The 23,379-nt window shown below is 39.0% G+C and overlaps 1 protein-coding gene across 5 annotated transcripts in view; it reads right to left on the bottom strand.

Annotated features, from left to right (window-relative positions):
• Positions 1–23,379, bottom strand: part of ablim2 (actin binding LIM protein family, member 2) — a 408,138-nt gene that overhangs the window by 129,339 nt on the left and 255,420 nt on the right. For 3 of the 5 annotated variants that reach the window (XM_043698339.1, XM_043698331.1, XM_043698323.1), the window contains exons 13-14: positions 16,544–16,654; positions 5,596–5,685 (exon numbers count right to left, since the gene is read on the bottom strand). The exons of 1 other annotated variant lie outside the window; for it this stretch is intronic. In XM_043698339.1, the coding sequence (XP_043554274.1) occupies positions 5,596–5,685; positions 16,544–16,654 (201 nt within the window). The remainder of the gene's footprint in view (positions 1–5,595; positions 5,686–16,543; positions 16,655–23,379) is intronic. One more of the 5 variants, XM_043698349.1, reaches the window with a different exon arrangement.

Genomic DNA, 23,379 nt, shown 5'->3' with positions numbered 1-23,379 from the left:
GTCTACCTCTCTCCCTTCATTATTATTCTTTGTCACCTCTTCAAAAAACTCAATCAAGTTAATCAGACATGACTTCTCACACACAAAGCCATGTTGACTGTCCCTAATCCATCTTCGCCTTTTCAAATGCTTCTAAATCCTATCCCTTCGAAGCCCCTTCAACAACGTACCCACCACTGACATAAAACTCACTGCTCTATACACAGGGGGAGGTGATGACCTGGTGATATTGTCACTGGACTGTTAATCCTGAGACCCAGGTAACATTCTGGGGACCTGGATTCAAATCCTGCCACAACAGATGATGGAATTTGAATTCAATAAAAAAATCAAGATCTGGAATTAAAAGTCTAACAACGACTATGAATTCATTGCCGATTGATGACTAGGGTAGGAATAGAGTCAGTCAAAGACAGAAGTGGGAAGTTGTGTGTAGCCCCTGTGGAGATTGGAGAGGTGCAAAACAAATATTTCTCATCTGTTTTCACGCAGGAAAAGGAGGATATTGTAAAGGAGAATACTGAAATATGGGCTATTAGACGAGAAAGGATTGAGGTTACTAAGGAGGAGGTGTTATTAATTCTAGAAGGTGTGAAAGTAGATAAGTCCCCGGGCTGCATGGGATTTATCCAAGGATTCTCTGGGAAGCTAGGTAGGCTATGGCGGAGCCTTTCGCCGTGATCTTTTGAGTCATAATTGTTTACAGGTTTAGTACCAGAGGACTGGAGGATTGCAAATGTTGTGCCCTTGTTCAAGAAGGACAATAAAGATGACCCAGATAATTATAGACCAGTGAGCCTTAAGTCTGTTGTAGGAAAGGTTTTGGAAAGGATTATAATAGATAGGATTTATAATCATCTAGCAAGCAACAATTTGATTGGAGATAGTCAACATGGTTTCGTCAAGGGGAGGTCGTGTCTCACAAACCTCATTGAGTTTTCTGAGAAGGTGACCAAGCATGTGGATAAGGGTAGGGAGGTTGATGTGGTGTACATGGATTTCAGTAAACCTTGGATAAGGTTCTACATGATAGGCCTTTGGAGAAAATGCGAAGGCATGGGATTGAGGGTGATTTAGCAGTTTGGATTACTGTGGCTTTCTGTAAGAAGGCAGTGAGTAGTGGTTGATGGAAAATATTTGGCCTGGAGTCCAGTTATTAGTGGGTTTTGAGACCACTGCTGTTTGTCATTTTTATAAAAATAGGTGGAGTGGTGGATAGTGTGGAAGGATGTTACAGGTTGCAGGGGGACTTGGATAAACTGCAGAATTGGACTGAGAGTTGGCAAATGGAATTCAATGCAGACAAATGTGAGGTGATTCACGTTTGGAAGGTTTTTAGTAGTGTAGATGTGCAGAGAGATCTTGGTGTCCATATACATAGACCCCTGAAAGTTGCACCCAGGTTGATAGTGATTTTAAGAACGCATACAGTGTGTGTTAGGCTTTATTGGTAGAGGGATTGAGATCTGGAGCCATGATGTCATGCTGCAACTGTACAAAACGCTGGTGCAGCCTCACTCGGAATATTGTGCACAGTTCTGGTCGCCCGATTACAGGAAGGATGTGAAATATTGGAAAAGGTGCAGAGGACATTTACCAGGATGTTGCCTCATCTAGAGTGAAGGTCTTATGAGGAAAAGCTGATGGACTTGGGTCTGTTCTCATTGGCGAGAAGGTGGCTAAGAGGGGATTTAATAGAGAGATACAAGATGATCAGAGGATTAAACAGGGTGGACAGTGAGAGTCTTCTTACGAGGACGATGACTTTGGCTTGTACGAGCGGACATAGCTACAAATTGAGAAGTGATAGATTTAAGACAGATGTCAGAGGCAGGATCTTTACTCAGAGAGTGGTAAGGGGGTGAAATGCCCTGCCTGCCAATGTAGTTCACTCAGCCACACTAGGGCATTTAAACAGTCCCTGGATAAGCATATGGATGACAATGGGATAGCGAAGGGGAAGTCTTAGTGAAGTCTTAGATTAGTTCACAGGTCGGTAAAACATCGAGGGCCGAAAGGTCTGCTCTGCCCTGTGTTGTTCTATGTTCTGTAAGTGCCTGGCTTTTCTTTACAGCCTTTCGTAAATAATGGCACCACATCAGCCAACCTCCAATGTTCTGACAACTCACTCATGGCTGTCTAATTAACTTCACAATTATCTTTTACACCCAAATGGGAAAAATTTAGCAGTGCAAGTTGAGCTCATATTAAACTCATTGCACCACAAAAAATGATATGCCAGAGCATTATTTTAGCTTAACATAAAAGTTGTGTAAAATAAGCAAGTTTGTTCGCATTAGATGATCTCACATCTCCCTAAATTTCACACTAATGTTTTGGTTTATTTCTCACTCAGACTCCTCTTATAGCAATCCAATTAAAAAAAATGCTAACATGTTGTGCATTTACTCAGACACTTAGTGGTTCATATTGTTAAACTTCTAATTGAACAGTTTCAAGATACAATTGCAGATTAGCAATGCTAGTTATTTCCATATGCTTGCCTGAATTAATTCAACAATATCAGCATCAGATAATTTATTAGCCTATTATATCGAATTGGTAATTTCATTTAATGGCTAATGCTGAGGATTAGGAGAAATGAAGGAAGATTACGGACTATATCACCAATCACAGAACATTATGATCATAAAGATGATAGCTAATGTGCCGAATGTTCTGACTAGTTGGCAGGGCAGCATGGAGGCATTGCTTTGTAGCCCAGACTGTGACTGTGCAAAAGGGAATCATTGCTGGATGGGTCTTTGTGCAGAACATTGTGACATAAATGGGATTTTTTTTTGTTTGGAAGTAAATGAAATGCACACTTCTTTCTTAGCTCAGCATGATTGTATTTTAGGCCCATTTTATGGTATCAGATCTGATGCAAGTTCATGCGCCCACATAAGTTTTGAACTATTTTATCTTCACTTGCACAGCTGATGTCATGTCTGCGTACCAGAACATACAGTACCTCTAGCCTCATAAGAAATGCTAAGGGCCTGCAGACATAGATTGAAGTGATATCCACAAACATCAAACCTGCACAGGCAGTACAAACAGTGGATTATTTGGCGAAGAATAGAACAATTAATAATCTGGGAATGATTATAAAGTAATATTCTAATGAAGAGTTCAAGTGAATTTATGAGCCTCAAGAGCAAATATTGAGGCATTTATAGCAAGAATGCAGTGATATCTGCACCATTCCTGTAAGGCAAGATATTGTACTTTGTAACTCACTTGTTTCCGCTGCTTTCATTTTACACAAGGCATATGCATTTGAGAGTGAAAAATCACCCAAAAAGCAATAAATCGTCAATATAATAAAATCTAAAAGCCTACATATAAGAAATGTCAATTCAAAGAAAATGTGCAGTATATAAAGTTTTTGCATCACTTTCCCTTGTCCCTCACCCTTAGTTCTTTCATGGTCCTGTTATCCTCTTTGCTGGAGTGACATTATGTAGTTCTGCACCTCTACCTCACCTTCATATTTCACTTTATTTGGTTTCTTTCGTATGTTTTTCCTTATTTCATCTCTCTATGTCTTATTTGGTTTATCAGCTTCTTATTTAATGTTACCTACTTTGTTTTATGCCCCTTTCTTGTACTGTCCTTGTGGCTACCTCCAGATATATCAGGATAATATAATCCAGTGAGCATACAGAAACAAATCAAAATCACTGAGATTTTCCACTGTAGGAGGGCAAGTCCCTATGCTACCTGAGTTTGTCTCCTTGTAACATTAGTCTTTTTATGAAACATACAGACATTGAATCTTGATTTTTTTCCCGATTGTACTGCAACATGAACAGATATTATTGTTGCATTTCCTGTCTCCATGTTACAACATTTACAGAAAATCATTACTGGCTGATACAATGTTACACATTGCCAAGATACAAACTGCAGTTAACCATTAAGAAATTTGTTTCCATTATTGAATCAAATGTTCCATCTGTGGATGCATAATAAAACATTTTTTGCCCCACAATTGATTTTATATTTTTGGTTGACTACTTTAAAATCAACAAATTTGGAAACAATTAAGCACTGAATATGAGAACAAATCGTTTATTTCGATAAAGCATAAATGATTGAAATAAATGTGATGTTTTAATTTCAAATATGTATTAAACTGAACTTTCATCCTCCTTGTTCATTAAACCTGAAATGTAAAGGTTTAAAACAGATACAGACAGCCAACCTGCATTTGTTGAAGGTGTGCACTCTATGCAAATAACCCTGATATAATGGCAAAAAAGATGCTGCAAGTACACACCAATTCACTCAAGGAGAAAGATTAACAATAATGGTGAAATATTAACATTTCAGTTGGGTTCTCTCCTGAGAATACCAAAATTTTAACTTTCCAGTTCAGAACTAAATGGGTGTGCTGTGTACTTTCAGTCTATATCTTTTTCTATTAAAACAATCTGGATACAAATAACTCTCCATCAATAAATTTAAAACAGTGCACACTGCATGAATATTATGTCAGTTTGATTTGGTTTACTGAAATCCTGATGGTATCTATATGGTACTCCTTGCTGACCTTGAAAAAAGCAGCCTACAATGATCTAGCAGTCTTTGTGGAATGGAATTCACTTGTAAATTTGAATTTGACACAAAGTCAAGAGGATCTTCAGGTGCCCAGCCATAGTGGTGCCATTAAGCAGGGAAGGTAGTCACATTAAAGAATTCTCACAGCAAACCAGGGGAAGTTAAAAAGCACTGACTGGACCATCACCACTTAATGTTTTTATGAAAAGCAAATTAAAAAACGGGACATATACAAAGGACAACGGTAGAACCTGAACTGTTTAGACATATTTCAAAAAATTAAATTTTATGAATTAACACAAAACATAATATATTAAACATTCCACAATTATACAGATTAACTTTTCTAGCCATGAAAAACAATCAGCAGGAATTATGAACTTAATATGCCATTTAAAAACAGTTACACTTTACTTAATTACAAATGACTTTTCATAGATTTTTAGTGTGACTAAGAGTGTAAAAATGGAATATAGTTAATTAATTTCCAATTAATTTCAGTCGGAGACCTCCCCATAGTGCCTTATGGAGAATTGGAGAATCATTAACAACAAATTCGGATTTCCACATTTAAATGTACTTGTGATCCTCCCAAAAGTTGCTGTTAGTTTCAGAGAAGTAATGACTGCAAACACAAAGTCTCACCATCATTACAATGGCAAAGTCTAGTTGAAGAACTATGTCACGTCTGCAATAACAATATTGCTTAACACACACCCATCATATTCCTTTCATAGATAAATCAACTGAGCTCTTAAATAGTTTAATTTAAAAGATTAACATTCTCATTAGGATAATGAAGGGAATCTAGTACAAGCTCTATGAATTTATGGACAGTATTTTCTACAAGGTGTCAGCTTTTGGCAGACATGTACTCCATATTTTCAAAGTCAAAACAATCAAAACAAATATAGCTTTTTAATGACAGTGAGGTTTTGCAGAACACAGCATATTCTTGTATAATGCCAAAATTATGGAAGATGCAACAAAAGTTTGTGCTAAAACCAGCAAAGCACATGCAGTTCCTACCTGGTACATGAAAATGTCTAGGAGCCTGGACATAAGATTTGCTGTCTAGGTGCATGGATAAGCTGGGAGTGCTCCGACGACTTTCACTGCCTCCAAAGAGAAAAGCAAAGAAGGTAGAGAAAAGAAAGTAGGAAGCAGAGTAATCAAGTTATATGCTTAGTGGTAAAAGGATATAATGCCATAGTAAGATTCAAATAAATTTGGTGAGAGACCAGTATTTATAAAGCCATGGAGCAGCACCTTTTCAAATGCCTGTAATGCATAAACATCCTTATACAAGAGGTTTATATTTGCTTTTTCAGAAAAAAAAGTGACATCTGTGCTGTTCTTAGGCTCTTGGGAGCAGAGTTGGTGATAAGAATCTTGCATTTACTTTTCACCCCCCCCCCCCCCTCAATATATAGGAATAGGAACACTGTCCTTTTATTTTCTGCCACTTTTCTCATCTTTTAAAATGAAAATTCAAATTTACCTATGGCATTATATAATGTTGAACCAAGCAAAGGTTTTAATTATTGGTAAATAACACAGATTTTGGCCTTCTGATTGAAGTTGTAAATACTAGAATGCATTGTTTACCAATAATTTGAATTTTTCTGATGTATTTCTCCATCAGTATTGAAGCCAGGCTAAATAGCTAGTGCAAATAGTCATGATATTTACTGAAAGCTTTAGATAGGCTTTTGATAACTGGTTACAAGGTTTGACAATTCATTAGAATTCTGCCAAATGAAAGATTGCAAGGGTACATAATAATATTTAAAACTACACCACTATATTTGTGCATACATTTTATAACAGACTCATATGAGATTTGTGCATTTTGAAGCAATATTAAAAAGAAAAAAATTGAGATAATCAGGAAGAGTCAAAGCAAAGCATCACCTTCCAAGTTCCCTACTCAGCACGAGAGACAGCTCCTTTTTTGTTTCTAAATAAAGATGGTGTACTTGACCATTTTACATAATATACCAAGCTGTATAAACTGTGCCAAGACAGAAGATAATTGTACATTATCTGTGTTCATTTAGTAGTAGATTCATCAGTATAATTTTGAAAAAGCATGGACAGTAACAATATCCAGATAAAGATAAAAGTGCACACATTTTGCCACAGGTTCTAAGTCTATGCAAGAAATAATCTCAGAATGTCAAATGATGTATGCATTTACCATGCTACACTACATTCTAAAAGGCTGAATGGTTAAATATGAGGCAATCTCTTATGATTTGTTACAAGTTATCTGCCATAGAAAATCAAAAGCAACATAAAAAATATGTATAATTATTGGTTTTTTTATTATTCTCTCATGTGATATGGGCGTCATATTTATAAGGAATGTCATATCAGACATTTTAGTAACAGAAAATGATCATTTGGCAAAGTTTTTACCCTTTCTGCTTCATTTCCAACTTTTGTATGTTTTAAAATATAAACCCATAAAGTTTACTATGGCATTACATAATGTTGAACGAAGCAAAAGTATTAATTATCGGTAAATAACACAGATTTCAGTTTTTGGTTTGAATTTGTAGATGAACAAATTCTAGAATGCTTTGTTTACTGATAATTTGAATTTTTCTGATGGATTTCTCCATCTGTATTTGAGGCCGGGCTAAATAGCTAATATAAATAGTCATATTTACTGAAAGCTTTAGGTTTTTAATAACTGGTTGCAAGGTTTGACATGTCATTAAAAGATCTGCCAAATGCAAGATGGAAAGGCTACATAATAATATTTAAAACTACACTATTGTATTTGTGCATATATTTTATAACAGACATAAGGTTTGTGCATTTTGAAGCAATATATAAAAAAAATGAGATAATCAAGAAGTTAAAGCACAGCATCCAATTTCCAAGTTCCCTGCTCAGTAGGAGAGACTGGTCCTTTTTGTGTTTCCAAATAAAGGTGGCCTTGCTGATTGAGCTACATCTAGTTAATATTTAGCTACATAGCTTCAATGCAGCCATGCTAGTGACCTTAATTTTGTATAGTGTCATGAAAAAAAACTTAATTTACTGAGCAGACTTTCAAATGTCCTTGAAGTTCTCTTTGAAAAGAAAGCTGACGTTTTCATTAAAAACATTCATTTTCCAGCTGCAAATTTGGGGATGGAATGATCCTACAAAAAAAGTCACCAAGTTGTATTGCACATATAATTAGATGATTTGAGTGAAATTGTAGATCCAAAACTAACCGATTCCATTTTAAATTTTGCTTCACAGCACTGTACTGTTTGTAGGACGTCAGAGCCCAAAGCACATCAAACCCCACTCACCTCGACCGCTAAAACAGTGCTCAAAAATAATGAGATTTATACATTTTCAGGAATTACAGTCAAATTGGAAGAAAAAACTCAGCATAATCAAATTGTGAATAATTTCATTTATTACTAATAATTTGTACAACTTTGGAGTTTGCATTTTTTGATTTGCATGAGTATGGATGTGGGGATGTAATTTGTTCTATAAGCCATTTTCAATGTATAGATCATGCATAATATGCCAAATTGAACAAACAACCCAAGAGATTTCATCTACAATAATTACTTAGTAAGAACTCTTCAACTGAGAAACATACAAGTTTTGAGAAGATTTGTAGCTCGGGTTGAGGTTTGCTTGCCGAGCTGGATGGTTCATTTTCCGACGTTTCGTTACCATACTCGGTAACATCATCAGTGAGCCTCCGGGAACAGGCAGAAAACTAGCCACCAGGCTACATGAACATCAAGTGGCCACAAAAAGACATGACCCAGTCACACTAGTATCTTTACAAACAAATGAGGAAGGACACCACTTCGACTGGGACAACACATCCATCCTAGAACAAGCCAAACTGAGAAATGCGTAAGAATTCCTAGAAACATGGCACTCCAACCAGAATTCTATCAACAAACATATTGATTTGGATCCCATGTACCACCCCCGATTAAAATAACAAATGACATCACCAACCCGAGAAAACCTAAACACATAAATAAAAAACAGGCCATACCACCAGTGCTTCACACGAGGCTCACTGATGATGTTACCTAGTATGGTAGCAAAACGTCTGAAAACAAACCTTCCAGCTCAGCGAGCAAACCTACATCCATAGCATGAGAAGCTTGATAAGAAAATAGAATACTGTTATATTCCTAGAATAAATAGTTTTAGATGACAAGGTTTTCACTATACTAGATGCAATGCCCTTTTCTCTCAGTATTAATTTGTTAAGTAATGATTGTAAGTTTTCAATTGATTTAAAAATAGTTCTTTTTATGTAAAAGATGTTCATGTAACTCTATTGTGATTGGCTATTTGAATTCCAAGCCTTTGACTATGCTTGGAGCAAGAATATTCATGTGGGTGGTTCAGTTCATTTTCCACTCAATTTTCAGCAAAGCTCATGCTCAGGATGCTGAAATTGGAGGACTCAGATGGAAATGCTATTGAATATCAAGTGGCAATGGTTAGATTTTCTCTTGCTGGAGATGGTTACTGTCTGGCACTGGTTTTATATGAATGTTACTTGTTATTTATCAGTTGAAGCCTGAATGTTGTCCAGGTCTTGTTGAATTTGGACATATATAGCTTCAGTATTTGAGGAGTCATAAATATTGTGCAATCATCAGTGAGCTTCCCCATTTCTGACCTCATGACAGAGGGAAGAATATTGATGAAGCAGCTGAAGTGCAGATCGAGAACCTTACCCTTCAAAACATCTTTAGTGATGCTCTGGAGCTAAGATAATTGACTTTCAATAACTAAAACCATCTTCCTTTGTGCTGGGTGTGACTCCAACCAGCAGAGAAGTTTTATTCTAATTTCCACTGACTCCAGTCTTGCAGGGCTTCTTGAAAAAACACTCAGTAAAATGGTGCCTTAATGTCAAGGGCAGTTGCTAGGAGCAACACCAGATGTACCTAAAAATGACTTGTCAACCTATAAAGCGTTACGGTGCAGAACTACTCATGTGCCACTTATATACTTATCTGACTTCCCCTCAAGTTCAACTCCTTTGTTCATGTATGGACCAAGACCTTAATGAGGTCAGGAGCTGAGTGGACCTGGCACAACCCAAATTAAGTGATCACGCTGCTGTTGAATGAATGCTGCAGGATAGCAGTTGCTGGAAAAGCGCAGCAGGTCAGGCAGCATCCAAGGAACAGGAGAATCGATGTTTCGGGCATAAGCCCTTCTTCAGGCTTATGCCCGAAACGTCGATTCTCCTGTTCCTTGGATGCTGCCTGACCTGCTGCGCTTTTCCGGCAACACATTTTCAGCTCTGATCTCCAGCATCTGCAGTCCTCACTTGCTCCTGCAGGATAGCAGTGTCAATTACACCTCTTATCACCTTGCTGATGGTTGAGAAGAGACGAATGTGACAGTAAGTAGTGTATTCTTGAAGCGCAGCTGCACCAATGTTCCACGTACAGTAATTGGCACTGGCACACAGATTGTGGAATTGACTTCCAGGTTTGGCAGTGACAGCTTGAAGGCCTTTGCAGCCAGTAAGAAAATTGAGAAAATGTTGAAGGGAATGGGGTGAATTGGATTTATGGACAGGACACAGTTGAGTCAGTTTGCATACTGCCAATTAGATACAAATGTTATAACTGTACAGGAACAACTTGTTTAGTTCTGGAGCACACGTTTTTGGTGCTATTAGAGCTGCTAGCCTTTTGAGATATCACATAGAATTAACTGAATTGACTTGAGGCTAGCTTCAGTGACACCATGGACCTCAAGAGGAGGCACAGATTGTCCACTAACTATTTCTGGCTAAATGTCTGAGTCTTTTTTGCACTGATGTTCTGGGCTCCCTCATCATTCCGGATAAGCATTTTTGTGCAGCATCCTCCTCCAGTGAGTTGTTAATTGTCCACAATCATTCATGACTGGATGTGCCAAGACTGCTGATCCACTGGTCATTGAATCGTGCATCTCTACAGCCCTACAGTGCAGAGCTACTTGGCACATAAGTAGCTCTGCACTGTAGGGCTTTACAGATTAACAAGTCATTTTTAGGTACATCTGGTGCTGCTCCTCGCATGCCCTCAAACCAGGGGTTTGATGAAAAGTGCTGGAGGGTAATGGTAGAGTGGTGGGTATGCTGGGCCATAAGTTTACAGAATATGTTTGAATAAAATTCTGTTAATAGTCTATAATATCACATGGATTCCAAATATTGAGTTGCTAGATCGGTTTGAAATTGACCCTATTTGTGGAGGATATTCTCAATGTAAAGGCAAGATATAGTCTGCACTAGGACTGTGTAGTGTCACTTCTACCAATATGGTCATGGACAGTTACATCTGAGAAATGTCGAAAGATAAGGCTAACATGTAAATTTTTTCCTTATTGGTTGTCTCAACACATACCACAGGCTCAGTTTAGCAGTTACATTCATTAGGATTCAGGCAATAGTGCCACTCTTGGGGTTGGACATTGAATTTGCCACAAAAAGCATTTTCCCAGATGACCACTCCTTAGTGTATTGTGGCATTTGTCACTTTGACCAGTAAGAGGTACAGTGTAAGGACTGTTTCAGGAAGTTTACCGTCATCAATCCTTCCTTGTACTTGTTTAGTCTTTAGCTATCTAATGATTAGAATATCTATATTGTATAACAGCAGGAGAGAAAGACAGAGAGAGGTGCCTGCCATCAGTAAAGTATAGATGACCCCATAAAAATAGCACCTATTGAGCTATAAATTATGTAAAGTGGCCACCCACTTTCTTGGGGTGGGCAACTCGCTGCATCTGATTCTGTCATTGGTAAAATGCCATGTCAGCAGGATTGCATCACGTAACCAAGCCAACACAGATTTCCTGCAGTTTTATTCAGGCCCACACTTCTCTTTTGACCAAATGGTTTTTATTAGAAGGTGGGTTGGTAACCAGATGAGATGGGTTTAAATTGTTTAGCAAAATAAGTCAGGAGATGTTGAGTGATATTCCCTTCAAATTTTCCTGCTGCTGTGCAAAACCTTGCATCATCATCATCTTGTGTGGATGTCAATGTGTTTATAAGCTAACTGACATGCGTTAACCATCCAGCGGCTACGAATGGCTCTGCATCTCAAAGGGAACATTGGTGATGAGGAGAAATTATTTTATTCATCAAATGATGATGATCTTGCATATACTGTCTGACAGGGTAATGGAAGGAGATACAATAGCAACTTGCAACAGGGAGGTGGATATATATTTTAAAGGACAAAAGGTGCAGGAACACAGAAAAAATGCAAGGCCATGAGGCTTGCTGGATTGCTATTTCAAACAGTCAACATGCGATGATGTAAGTACTTCTGCACCAAGTGACTCTCCAATTTTACAATAGCATTGTAGGAGTGGCTTAATTATTGCTGCACCAGTAAAATGTCACAGATATATTGAAGAGCTTTATGCATCACTGGTATGCATTGTCTTCCAAATAAACATGAATGGTACAAAACATAGTATTTACATTCAAACACTGCAAATCTTTCCTTGGCAGTTTTACATTTGGCAAGTTGACACATAATAAAATGATGTAATCGCAGCAGAGAATCACACACACCAAAGCCACTTGACTAAGCTAGACAAATGATGCTGCAGTACACTATCAGGCACATCATATATCCACCTAAGTTTTGAGATAGCAATGGCAAAACGAGACACACAAAGACAATCAAGACTGCCTTGATGTCAGCTATTAAATGAAGGGGAAAAAAAATGTTCTAATCAGTAGCATTCTGTAAGTAACGTCAAAACTGAATTTGCATTACTGCATAATGACAAGTCAATGTTTTTATAATTGAGATTTGACTCTGACTGGGGGCTATGGATTATTCCATGTCTTGTAAGCACAGATGATCGAGGCACCCTTCAATTTAATTTCATGATTTGAAAGAATTTCCAATGCTTTGGGAAGTTTCTCTTTTATTTTATGCACTTGTGCTCACTCTTAACAAGTATCTTATTCCCTATTTCTGAATGAGCTCAGAAATTCAGTAGTCATTTTTAAGTAATGTACTTGGCCATATTTTTCCTGTGTGTATTATAAGAAAGGTAAGAGTTGATTTTTGGATCTTTGGAGAATGAAGTTGGAGAAGTAGTAATGGGGAACCAAGAAATGGCACAGGAGCTAAGCAGGTACTTTCCAATGGCCTTCATAATGGAAGACTCCAGCAGCATATCAGGGGCAGAGGTGAGTCTAGTGTCAATCACTAAAGAGGTGATGGGGAACCTGAAGGTGGATAAATCATATGGACTGCGCACCAGAATTCTAAAGGAAACAGTTGAGGAGGTTGTTGAGACATCGGTGATGATCTTTCAGGAATCACAGGAGTCAGGGAGGTCTCCAGACAACTGGAAAATGGTTAATGCAATGTCCTTGTTTAAAAAGGTAGGGAGGCAGAAGACAAGAAACTATAGACCAGTTATCCTGACCTCAGTCATTGGTGAGATTCTATTGAGGAGTAAAAACCAAAAGAATTGTGGATGCTGTAAATCAGAAACAAAAACAGAAGTTGCTGGAAATGCTCTGCAGGTCTGGCAGCATCATGAAGAGAAATCAGACTTAACATTTTAGATGCAGTGACCCTTCTCCAGAACTGATGGTAGCTAGGAAAATGTCAGTTTATATGCAAAAGATAGAGTAGAGGGAAGGGGTAAGGAGTAAACGATAGGTGGGATGGAGCCCAAAGAGAGAGAGAACAGTTGGAAAAACAAAGGCGTTGATAACGATCTGGCGGGGAGGGTGAATAGCTGTTAATGGAGACAGGATGTGGCAGGATGTGTAGATCCACCACTGGATTCTTTAGTCACCACATAAACCCCACCTCTGGGGAAGAAGAAAGGCATCCTGAGACTGAAGTGCCTGCCTAAGTGAAAAAGTAAACTAATAGTGTTCATGCCATTGACAAATTGGTGTAATTACCAAGGCTTTAGTTATTGAATCACATTGTTCATACATTTAAGGAAGAAGAGCTTTATATTATTGAGATGTTGTTCAGGAGTCTTTAAGTTGCCATCTCTTTAAGGAATAAAATACTATTCAGTTTGTTTAAGAACTGACAAGTGGTGTTACAGCTAAGGCATATTTGTACATTTGAGTTTCAGCCTGCAAAGTCTAGCATCATCATAAGTAGAAGCCAAGACTGAATATTAATTGGATAGAATTTTAAATATATAGTACAAGTTAAGCTTAGGTTGTTTTAGAAGCCAGGAGCACTTCCCACTGGTCATAAATTGCAAATATGCGGTTAAAGACTACTCAGAGTTCAGCACAGGCAATGGCATGTATAGCTAAAGTGAAAGAGCGAAGCATTGCAGCTATGAAAATGTACATCTCCAACAGTTAAGCTAAACGAGGAAATTAGAGTTGTAATCTTAAAATTGCAAAGGCGTTACTTTGTATGCTAGAGTTAAGTTGGCTGACTTAAAATTAGATTAGATTACTTACAGTGTGGAAACAGGCCCTTCGGCCCAACAAGTCCAAACCGCCCCGCCGAAGCGCAACCCACCCATACCCCTACATTTACCCCTTACCTAACACTACGGGCAATTTAGCATGGCCAATTCACCTGACCTGCACATCTTTGGACTGTGGGAGGAAACCAGAGCACCCGGAGGAAACCCACGCAGACACGGGGAGAATGTGCAAACTACACACAGACATTCGCCTGAGGCGGGATTTGAACCCGGGTCTCTGGCGCTGTGAGGCAGCAGTGCTAACCACTGTGCCACCGTGCCGCCCAAATGATGGATATTGTGAATTATGATACCAGGTTCAGTGAATCAAGAACAGAATACCCTGGAAGTCACAGAGTCACACAAAGACTAGTTTGACATGAGTAGAGCTCGTGTACCATTCAATGCTTCCATTAGTGAAATATTAAGTGTAAAGCTTTGTTGTCCAATAAATCAGGACAGTTTGAATTCTAATGTAGAAATTCTTAAACTGCGACTTAGTACCATTAACCAGGTCCTCAGAAAAATAACCCCTGTCTTCAAGAATCCAAATATTCACAACCAGTGAAAATGTAAAAACCTGATGGAGATGGGACATTTGCAGGATGAATTAATCATGGTAGCTGCCAATGATATATTGTATGATAACCTTGCACCCATGAATTGAAACATGAAGGCTGGAATCCCTTACAAATGATAAATCAATCCCCATCTGAGTGCACCAAGTTTGCCAGATTTCACAGTTAATGACTCTCTGTTCAAGAGAGTACTTCAGCAAATCTGAGAGGCTGACAGACATCATCAAAGTTAACGTGAATGGAAATGGTAGCCTTGGCTAAAATTGCATTACCTCAATGGCATATTCTCTTCTGATGTACACTTGTGACAGCAAATAATGAAATTGTGGAAATAACAGCAACTTCATCCATTTGGAAGGATGTCTTATTCAATAACACAGCAGATATCAGGAAAGGCTTCTCAAAACGCCTGATGTATTTAGAGATCATTGTTCTGTACTTTTGAGAAACTCATTCTCTTGCTCATGCCCTATGAGGGGGACATTGACTCTTCAGACTGGAACTCTATCCAGTTTTTGTTCCATGGAGTGGTAATGTGATTGCATGGAAGGCAGCCTTTGTTATTGCTGGTTCTCCAAGTGCTGTTAGTGTGGCTGCTCCTGTTACTTCTCAATGGAGGTCAAGAGGTTAAAAGCATTAACTGCATAAGGCGTTCACATGTTTCAGCAATAGCTGACAGCAAGGAAATAAGATCAAAATCTTTAAAATCCAAGGTAAGTGAAATGACTTCAGAATAGTTGGAAATGAAGTGTGAAACAGCAATATCACACACTCAGATCATGTGCAGTGAGCAAGATTCCAGCAGCTATAAAATTTCACACGCTAAATGTTTTCAGGCCTCTCAGTTTCATTAACTAATATTTCCCCACTCATCTTGTTGACTAAGTTCCACAGAATTGAGGAAGTCCATGTACCTGCTGGTAAAGCCAGAATTCTGGTTTCAGTACAGTACAAAATTTAAATATTTGAATATGGCTATTTAAATATTTTAATTACTGACAGAAACCTCCATGAGGATTTCCTGCTTACTTCCAAGCACCTTTATTGAAACATGGATCTGGGGACCAACATATCAAGTTCATTTTGAAACCGTAAACCCACTCTGCCTGAACCTGTACTTGTTAAAATTCGAGCATTTTCTACTATTGTAGAATAGTTCACTTTGTTATTTGATCACTTCTACCCGCTTGCCTGTACCTTCGTTTGATTTATACGTAAAATATGTCTCACTGCAACATCTGGTCAGAATACTACCCTTGTGATAAGAATGACTTGTGCAATGGTGCTCTTCCAGGAAAAATGTGCAAACCTGCATTGCACCGCTGCACACGTAAATATAAAATCATGCCAAACACATTACGGATATTCTTAGAAAATCATTCAAATTCTTCAAAGCCTATAATGACTAGAGGAGCTATTGACTAGCCTTTTCTATTGCTCATTTGGAAACCATTGACATTAGAGTGAGTTTTGATCACTGGAAAATTGACTGTGTTGCAAATTTAGTGTACTCATTTCCATGTTTAATTCTCCACTTCATATTCTGTTTGAAAAAAAGCCACATGTCAAAGAGTGTAGCATCAGAAAATGTACCTTAATTATATTGAGGAAAAATATTGTGTAATACCAGTTTGAACTACAAAGGTGGGCTGCAGTAATGACTTAAATTTACTTACAAACACTACATGATTTTGAAAGGTTAAAAATGTTTTGAAAAACAGGTTTGCAATGCAGCTTTGATTTGCCACATAACTGTTGAATTAAATATGCTAAAAGGATACTATGCAAGATTCAAAGCTATCTATGTGTGTAACACTTCCTGATGAAACATACTGACATCAAGTTTTCTATACAAACATGCATAGACCCTATCGCTTTGGATAGGCACAGAGTGGTACATCTTAACAAATTCAGCACGTGCATCTTACCTTTAAAATAAGGAACATAGTTAGGTGTGAGAGTGGATGGAGGACTGGAGTGAGTTGACAAGGAGCTGTAACTACCAGTATGCAGAGAATGAATACCAGCAGAGGTGAGCTCTGAGCAGAACAAAAGGATGCAAGTAAAGAGAGAAAATTGTTTAAATGTATTCGGTAAGCAGGATTGGTAGCGAGATTGGTTCTAATCTTCCACACACAAGTTATATTAATCCCTTTTCAATATTGTTCTGATAGACACCATCCTTAGACAGTGAATAAATTGAGCAGAACTCTGGCAGCCACCATTACCAATCCCAAAGAAATCTATCAGTGAGGCAGACTGTCCCTCTGTCAAACTGCTTCCCCTAAAGAAACATCTCACCTCCATTTGATGTGTCCCTGGTGACTGTGGATGACATTGGGAATTGTAAAGAACTTGCATTTATATCTCGCACCTAATCATGTCTCTCAATAACATTCCACGGTACTTCACAAGCAATTAATTAATTAAACTGTGGTTACTGCTGTTTTGTTGGCAATATGACATCATATGTTCCCACACAACGAGCTTCCATGAACAGAGGAAGAGAGGAATGGCTATTTGTTAACTTTCAGTTATAATTATTGACAAAAAGCTCCAAACCCTACTAGCAGAATCATCTTCTTCACATCCACTCTATCCCAGGCCTCTCATCCTTCTAAACTTTATCGACTACAGTTCCAAAATCCTCAAATGCTCCTCATATGACAAGACCTACATTCCTGGATCATTCTTCTACTACTAAGAGAATCTGAACTATGACTCCCAAGTCCCTTTGTTCTTCAGATTTCCAAAACCTTTCTCTGGTTAGAAAGTAGTCTATGCCTCTATTCATCCTATCAAAGTGCATAACCCCCCTTACACTTTCCCAAATTGTATTTCACCAGCCTACTCTCTGAGCCTGTCCAAGCCCTTTTACAGCCTCCCACTTCCTCAACACTACCTGTTCCTCCTACTATCTTTGTGTCATCTGCAAACCTAGCAGCAATGGCCTCAGTTCCATTGTCCAGATTGGTAATGTATAATGTAAATAGTTATGGTCCCAATGAGGAACTGCAATATCCAGTAGCTGTGATCCTGAAAAAGACCCTTTTATCTCTATTCTCAGCCTTCTGCCAGTCAGCCAATCCTCTATTCGTGCCAGTATCTTGCCCTTAATACCAGTGGCTCTTATCTTAGCAGTTCCATGTGTGGCACCTTGTCAAAGGCGTTCTGAAAATCCAAACCGATCATGACCATTGGCTCTCCGATATTTAACTTGCATGCTACCTCCTCCAATAAATCTAACTTATCTGTCAGGCATTACCTTCCCTTGATGATGCTGTGCTGTCTCAATTTTATTTTACTATGCAGTTCCAAGTACTCTGCAATCTCATCCTTAATAATGGATTCTAAAATTGAGGTCAGGTTAACGGGCCTATAGCTTCCTATCTTCTGCCTCACTCCCTCCTTAAACATTAGTCATTTTTCAGTCCTCTGGTACCCTTCTGACTGCAGTGATTTCTGAAAGATCACCACCATTGCCTCCACAATATCCTCAGCTATTTCTTTCTGAACTCTAGTTGTAGTCCACCTGGTCCAGGTGATTTATCCACCTTCAGACATTTCAGCTTCCCCAGCACCTTCTCCTTAGTGATGGCCACTATACTCAGCTCTGTCCAGTCTGTTGAAGTTCTGGTATGCTGTCGGAGTCTTGCGCTGTGAATGCTAATGCAAAGTCCCGATTAAGTTCCTCTGCCATTTCATTGTTCTCCATTACTACTTCTCCAGTTTCATTTTCCAGCAGTCCACATTTGCCTCTCTCTCACCTTTCAGATGTCTAAAAAAACTCTTGCTTTTTTTATATATTATTAGTTCACTTACCCTCATGTTTCACCTTCTCCCACATAATTGCTTTATGACTTATCCTCTGCTGGTTTTTAATGGTTTCCCAATCCTCTGGTTTCCAACTAATGTTCACCACATTATATGGTTTTTATTTTATGCTGTCCCTGACTTCCCTTGTCAGCCATGGTTGCTTTGTTTCCCCCTCACTTAGTATTTTTCTTCTTCCTTGGGATGAATTTCTGCTGCACCTTCCAAATTACCCCTTGAAACTTCTGCCATTGCTGTTTCACTGTTTTGCATGCTTGGCTCCCGTTCCAATCAACTCTGGCCAGCTCCTCCCTCATATCTTTGCCATGACATATTCACACAATGGCCACACAGCCTGTCGCAGCAAAGCTCCCTCCATTGTGAAGGTGGTCTCTGCAGTCATCTTGCTCGTGGGAAAATGTTTGTGTGCCTGAAAATTGTACATTGTTGCAACAATGATATACTGTAAGATTCTCCTGAGATAGAAAGCATTTATACGGTAAGAGCATTGTTACTCAATAGTGAATTAGCTTTAAAGCCAAAAATAAATTGTTCCCTGAGATTAGTTCTTAAGTATCAACATTCTTTTTCAGATTAAACACGCCATTAGACATGCCAGTAACCATCTGACTTCTGTAAGACTTTAGACTAGAAGTAGCTAAAACTGAGACACAGAAACAGAATGGTGCTCTTTACAAGTCATCTGGGATCTGAGAGAACTGGGCAAGCAACTGTATCTCCTTCACAAATCAGATTGAATAATTATTAATGGGTAATTATTAATGAGTATAGTGAGCAATTTTTGGCCCCATACCTCAGGAATGATGAATTGGTCCTGGAGCGGGTCCAGAAGAGGTTTATGTGAATGATCTCAGGAATGAAAAGCTTAACATATGAGAAATGTTTAAGGACTCTGGGACTATTTTCGATGGAGTTTAGAAGGATGAGAGGGAATCTGATTGAAACCTTCAGAATATTGAACGGCCTGGGCAGACTGGACATTGGTAAGAGGTTTCCATTGGCAGGAGAGACGAGGACCCGAGGGCACAGCCTTACAGTAAAGGGAAGATCTTTTAGAACAGGGATAAGGAGAAACTTCTTTAGCCAGAGTGTAGTGAATCTGTGGAGGCCAGGTCATTGAGTATATTTAAAATAGATATAGATAAGTTCTGGATTGCCAAGGGGATCAAAGGTTATGTGGACAAAGTGAGAAATGGGGCTGAAAAACCTGTCAAGCCATGACTGAATGGCAGAGCAGACTCGATGGGCTGAATGGCCTAATTTCTGCTCCAATGTCTTATGGTCTTATAATCTTATGAACTAGAAACTGCTAGTTATAATTTTTTAATGTAGTAAGTACTTTGGTATGAACTTTCCAAAATATGCTAGATTCAGGGAAGGTTTCATTGGGCTGGAAAAGTAGCAAAAATAACCCCTCTATTCAAGAAGGAAAGGAAGCAAAAAACAGGAAACTATAAGCCAAGTTAGCTTGCTGTCTGTCCTGGAAAAGGTATTAGAATCTGTCATGAGAGCTATTACAGTGGTGCAGATCGAAAACCTGAGGAGGTCATGAAGAGCCAGCATAATTTCATCAAAATTAATCATGTTTAATCAATTTATTAGAGTTCTTTGAAGGAATAACATGCACTGTAGATAAAATGGAGCCTGTAGACATACCACAGATCTCCAGAATGCATTTGATAAGGTATGACATCAAAGGTAATTGGAGAAAATAAAAGCTCATGGCTTAGAGATAACATATTGGCATGATAGAAGATTTGCTGACTGGCAAAAAAAAACTGAGTATGCATAAATAATCCTTTGTCTGATTGGCAAGATGAGGCAAATGGAGTCATATAGGGCTCTATGCAGGGACCTCAACTTTTTACAACTTATATCAATGACTTATATGAAGGGAATGAAGGCATGATAGCTAAATTTGCAGATGACATAAATAAGTTCTGCTTTTTACAGATTTCAGTGTTTTCAACTGCTTCTTAACATCAATGGAGTGAATAAAATAAGCTGAAGGCTGGCTTCTGTGATGCTGGGACCACATGAGGAGGCCAAGATATATTATTCACTTGGCATTCTTGGCTGAAAATGCTCGCAAAAGCTTCAGCCTAATGTTTTGCAATGATGTGATGTGCTGTGCTGCCCTATCATTCAGTACAGATATATCTGTGGAGGCATCTCCTCCAGTGAGTTGTTCAATTGCCCACCATAAATCACAACTGAATACGGTAAGAACATAGAGCTTAAATCAGACTTATTGGTTGTGGAATTATGTAATTCTGTCTCGGGCATGGTGTGTAAAGAGCTTAGTTTTCAGTCATGTGTTGTCAGTTTACCAGGTTGACATCTCACTTTAGAATATAGAATCCCTACATTGTGGAAACAGGCCATTCAGTCCAACAAGTTCCACACCGACCCTCCAAAGAGCAACCCACCTCGACCCATTCCCCTACATTTACCCCAGACTAATACATCCCTGAACACTATGGACAATTTAGAGTGACCTAACCTGCACATCTTTTGATTGTGGGAGGAAACCAGAGCACCCAGAGAAAACCTACGCAGACACGGGGAGAATGTGCAAACTCCACACAGAGTTGCCTGGAATTGAACCCGAGTCCCTGGCGCTGTGAGGCAACAATGCTAACCACTGAGCCACCGTGCTGCCCCAAACTTTTAGTTATGCCTGGTACAGCTCGAGGTATACCCTCCTGTACTCTCCATTTTTCCAGTGTTGATTCTCTGGTTTGGTGGTATTGGTAGAGTGGAGGATATGCCAGACCATGACGACACGGTTTGTGGTTGAGTATGTTTCTTGTGCTGCTAAAAGCTCACTGTGCCTTATGGATGCCCAGACTTGAATTGCTGCAGATAGATTAGTGAGGATGACATCAATGTACCCAATGTGTTTTCTGTAGAAACTCAATTCGATTTTTAGGAATAAAAAGAATTGTCTAAATTATTTGCACATAGAAGATCTATTTGTTCTTAAGAATTTTCATTGCTCAGTGACACTCCAAAACCAATTAATGTCAATGATTGAGAGCATCAGAGATAAAGAAACCTTTAATTTAAGCATTCTATAATTTCTTCCAGCTTTAAAGTAGCTATGAAATTAAAATGCTAATAATGGTAATTTAACAAAGGTCTAGTGTGGGGATAAGTGGAAAATATATTACAGTATATGGGCTGAGCATGAATAATGCTCCTCTGTAATAGTACTGGCAATGCATGGTGACATCTTTTAGCTTCACAAGTTTTTAAATTCCTTCATTAGATGTGAACCACAAGATCTTGCTGCAACTGCACAGGGCCTTGGTGAGTCTACATCAGAAAGAGTGTAGTTTGGTTTCCTTATTTGAAAAAAAAGATATAATGACATTAGAAGTGGTTCAGAGAAGATTCACTGAACTCATTCCTGAGATGAAGGACTTATGGCTTGAAAAAGGTTGAGCAGATTATATCTATATCTATCAAAGTTTAGAAGAATGAGAGGCGATCAAATTAAAATATGCAAGATCCCAGAGAACTAAATCAGTTGAGTACCAGATTAGATTACCAACAGTGGGGAAACAGACCCTTCGGCCAACAAGTCCACACTGACCCTCCGAAGAGTAACCCACCCAGACCCATTCCCCTCCCCTAAACTTACCCCTGACTAATGCACCTAACACCAAGAGACAATTTAGCATGGCCAATTCAACTGCACACCTTTGGACTGTGGGAAGAAACCAGAAAACTCGGAGGAAACACAGGGAAAATGTGCAAAGTCCACACAGTCACCCGAGGCGGGAATCGAACCCTGGTCCCCAGCGCTGTGAGGCAACAGTACTAACCACTGAGCCACCGTACCACCCAGTAATATATTTCCTCTTGTGGGTTGCAGGAAATGGTGGGAGAAATACAGCTTCAGAGCAGGAGGGTGATTTCTTTTCTCTTAGAAGGTAATTAGTGTATGGAATTCATCCCTGTAGAATGAAGTGGAAGCTGGGTCACCAAACTTATTCAAATCAGAGTTGGCTAGACTTTTAATAGATCAGGGACTTATTTATTATGAAGGGCAGTCAAAAAGCTACAGTTGAGATAACAACCAGATCAGCCAGAATTGTATCAAACGGGAGAGAAGGTTCAAAGGACCAAATAACCTACCATTGTTCATAAATGCTAATGTCATAGAGACCCTGCAGTTCAAATCATCCCTGTTGACCATGTTCCCAAACTAAATTAGCAACATTTTCCAGTGTTTGGTCCATATCCCTCTAAACTTTTAATACTGTCCAAATGTCTTTAAAAAGGTTGTAACTGTACCCCCATCTACCACTTTCTCTGGCAGCTCATTCCACCTATGAACCACCCTCTGTATGAAAATGTTGCCCCTCAGGTTTCTTTAAATCATTCCCTCTCACCTTAAAAATACGCCTTCCAGTTTTGAAGAGAAAACACCTTGACTATCCACCTTATCTTTGCCCCTCATGATTTTATAATCCTCTATAAGAACACCCCTCAATCTCGTATGCTCTAGTAAAGGAAGTCCCAACCTATCCAGTGTCACCTTACAAATCAAACCCTCCATTTTCTGGATTAGTGGTGCTGGAAGAGCACAGCAGTTCAGGAAGCATCCAAGGAGCTTCAAAATCAACGTTTCGGGCAAAAGCCCTTCATCAGGAATAAAGGCAGTGAGCCTGAAGAGATAAGCTAGAGGAGGCTGGGGGTGGGGAGAAAGTAGCATAGAGTACAATGGGTGAGTGAGGGAGGGGATGAAGGTGATAGGTCAGGGAGGAGAGGGTGGAGTGGATAGGTAGAAAAGGAGATAGGCAAGTAGGACAAGTCCAGACAAGTCATGGAGACAGTGCTGAGCTGGAAGTTTGGAACTAGGGTGAGGTGGGGGAAGGGGAAATGAGGAAACTGTTGAAGTCCACATTGATGCCCTGGGGTT

This window comes from Chiloscyllium plagiosum, chromosome 1 (genome assembly GCF_004010195.1).
Source record: "Chiloscyllium plagiosum isolate BGI_BamShark_2017 chromosome 1, ASM401019v2, whole genome shotgun sequence".
In the NCBI taxonomy this organism is placed as follows: domain Eukaryota; kingdom Metazoa; phylum Chordata; class Chondrichthyes; order Orectolobiformes; family Hemiscylliidae; genus Chiloscyllium; species Chiloscyllium plagiosum.
The sequence above is the reverse complement of the archived record's forward strand: the minus strand, read 5'-3'. Positions and strand labels throughout refer to the sequence as shown.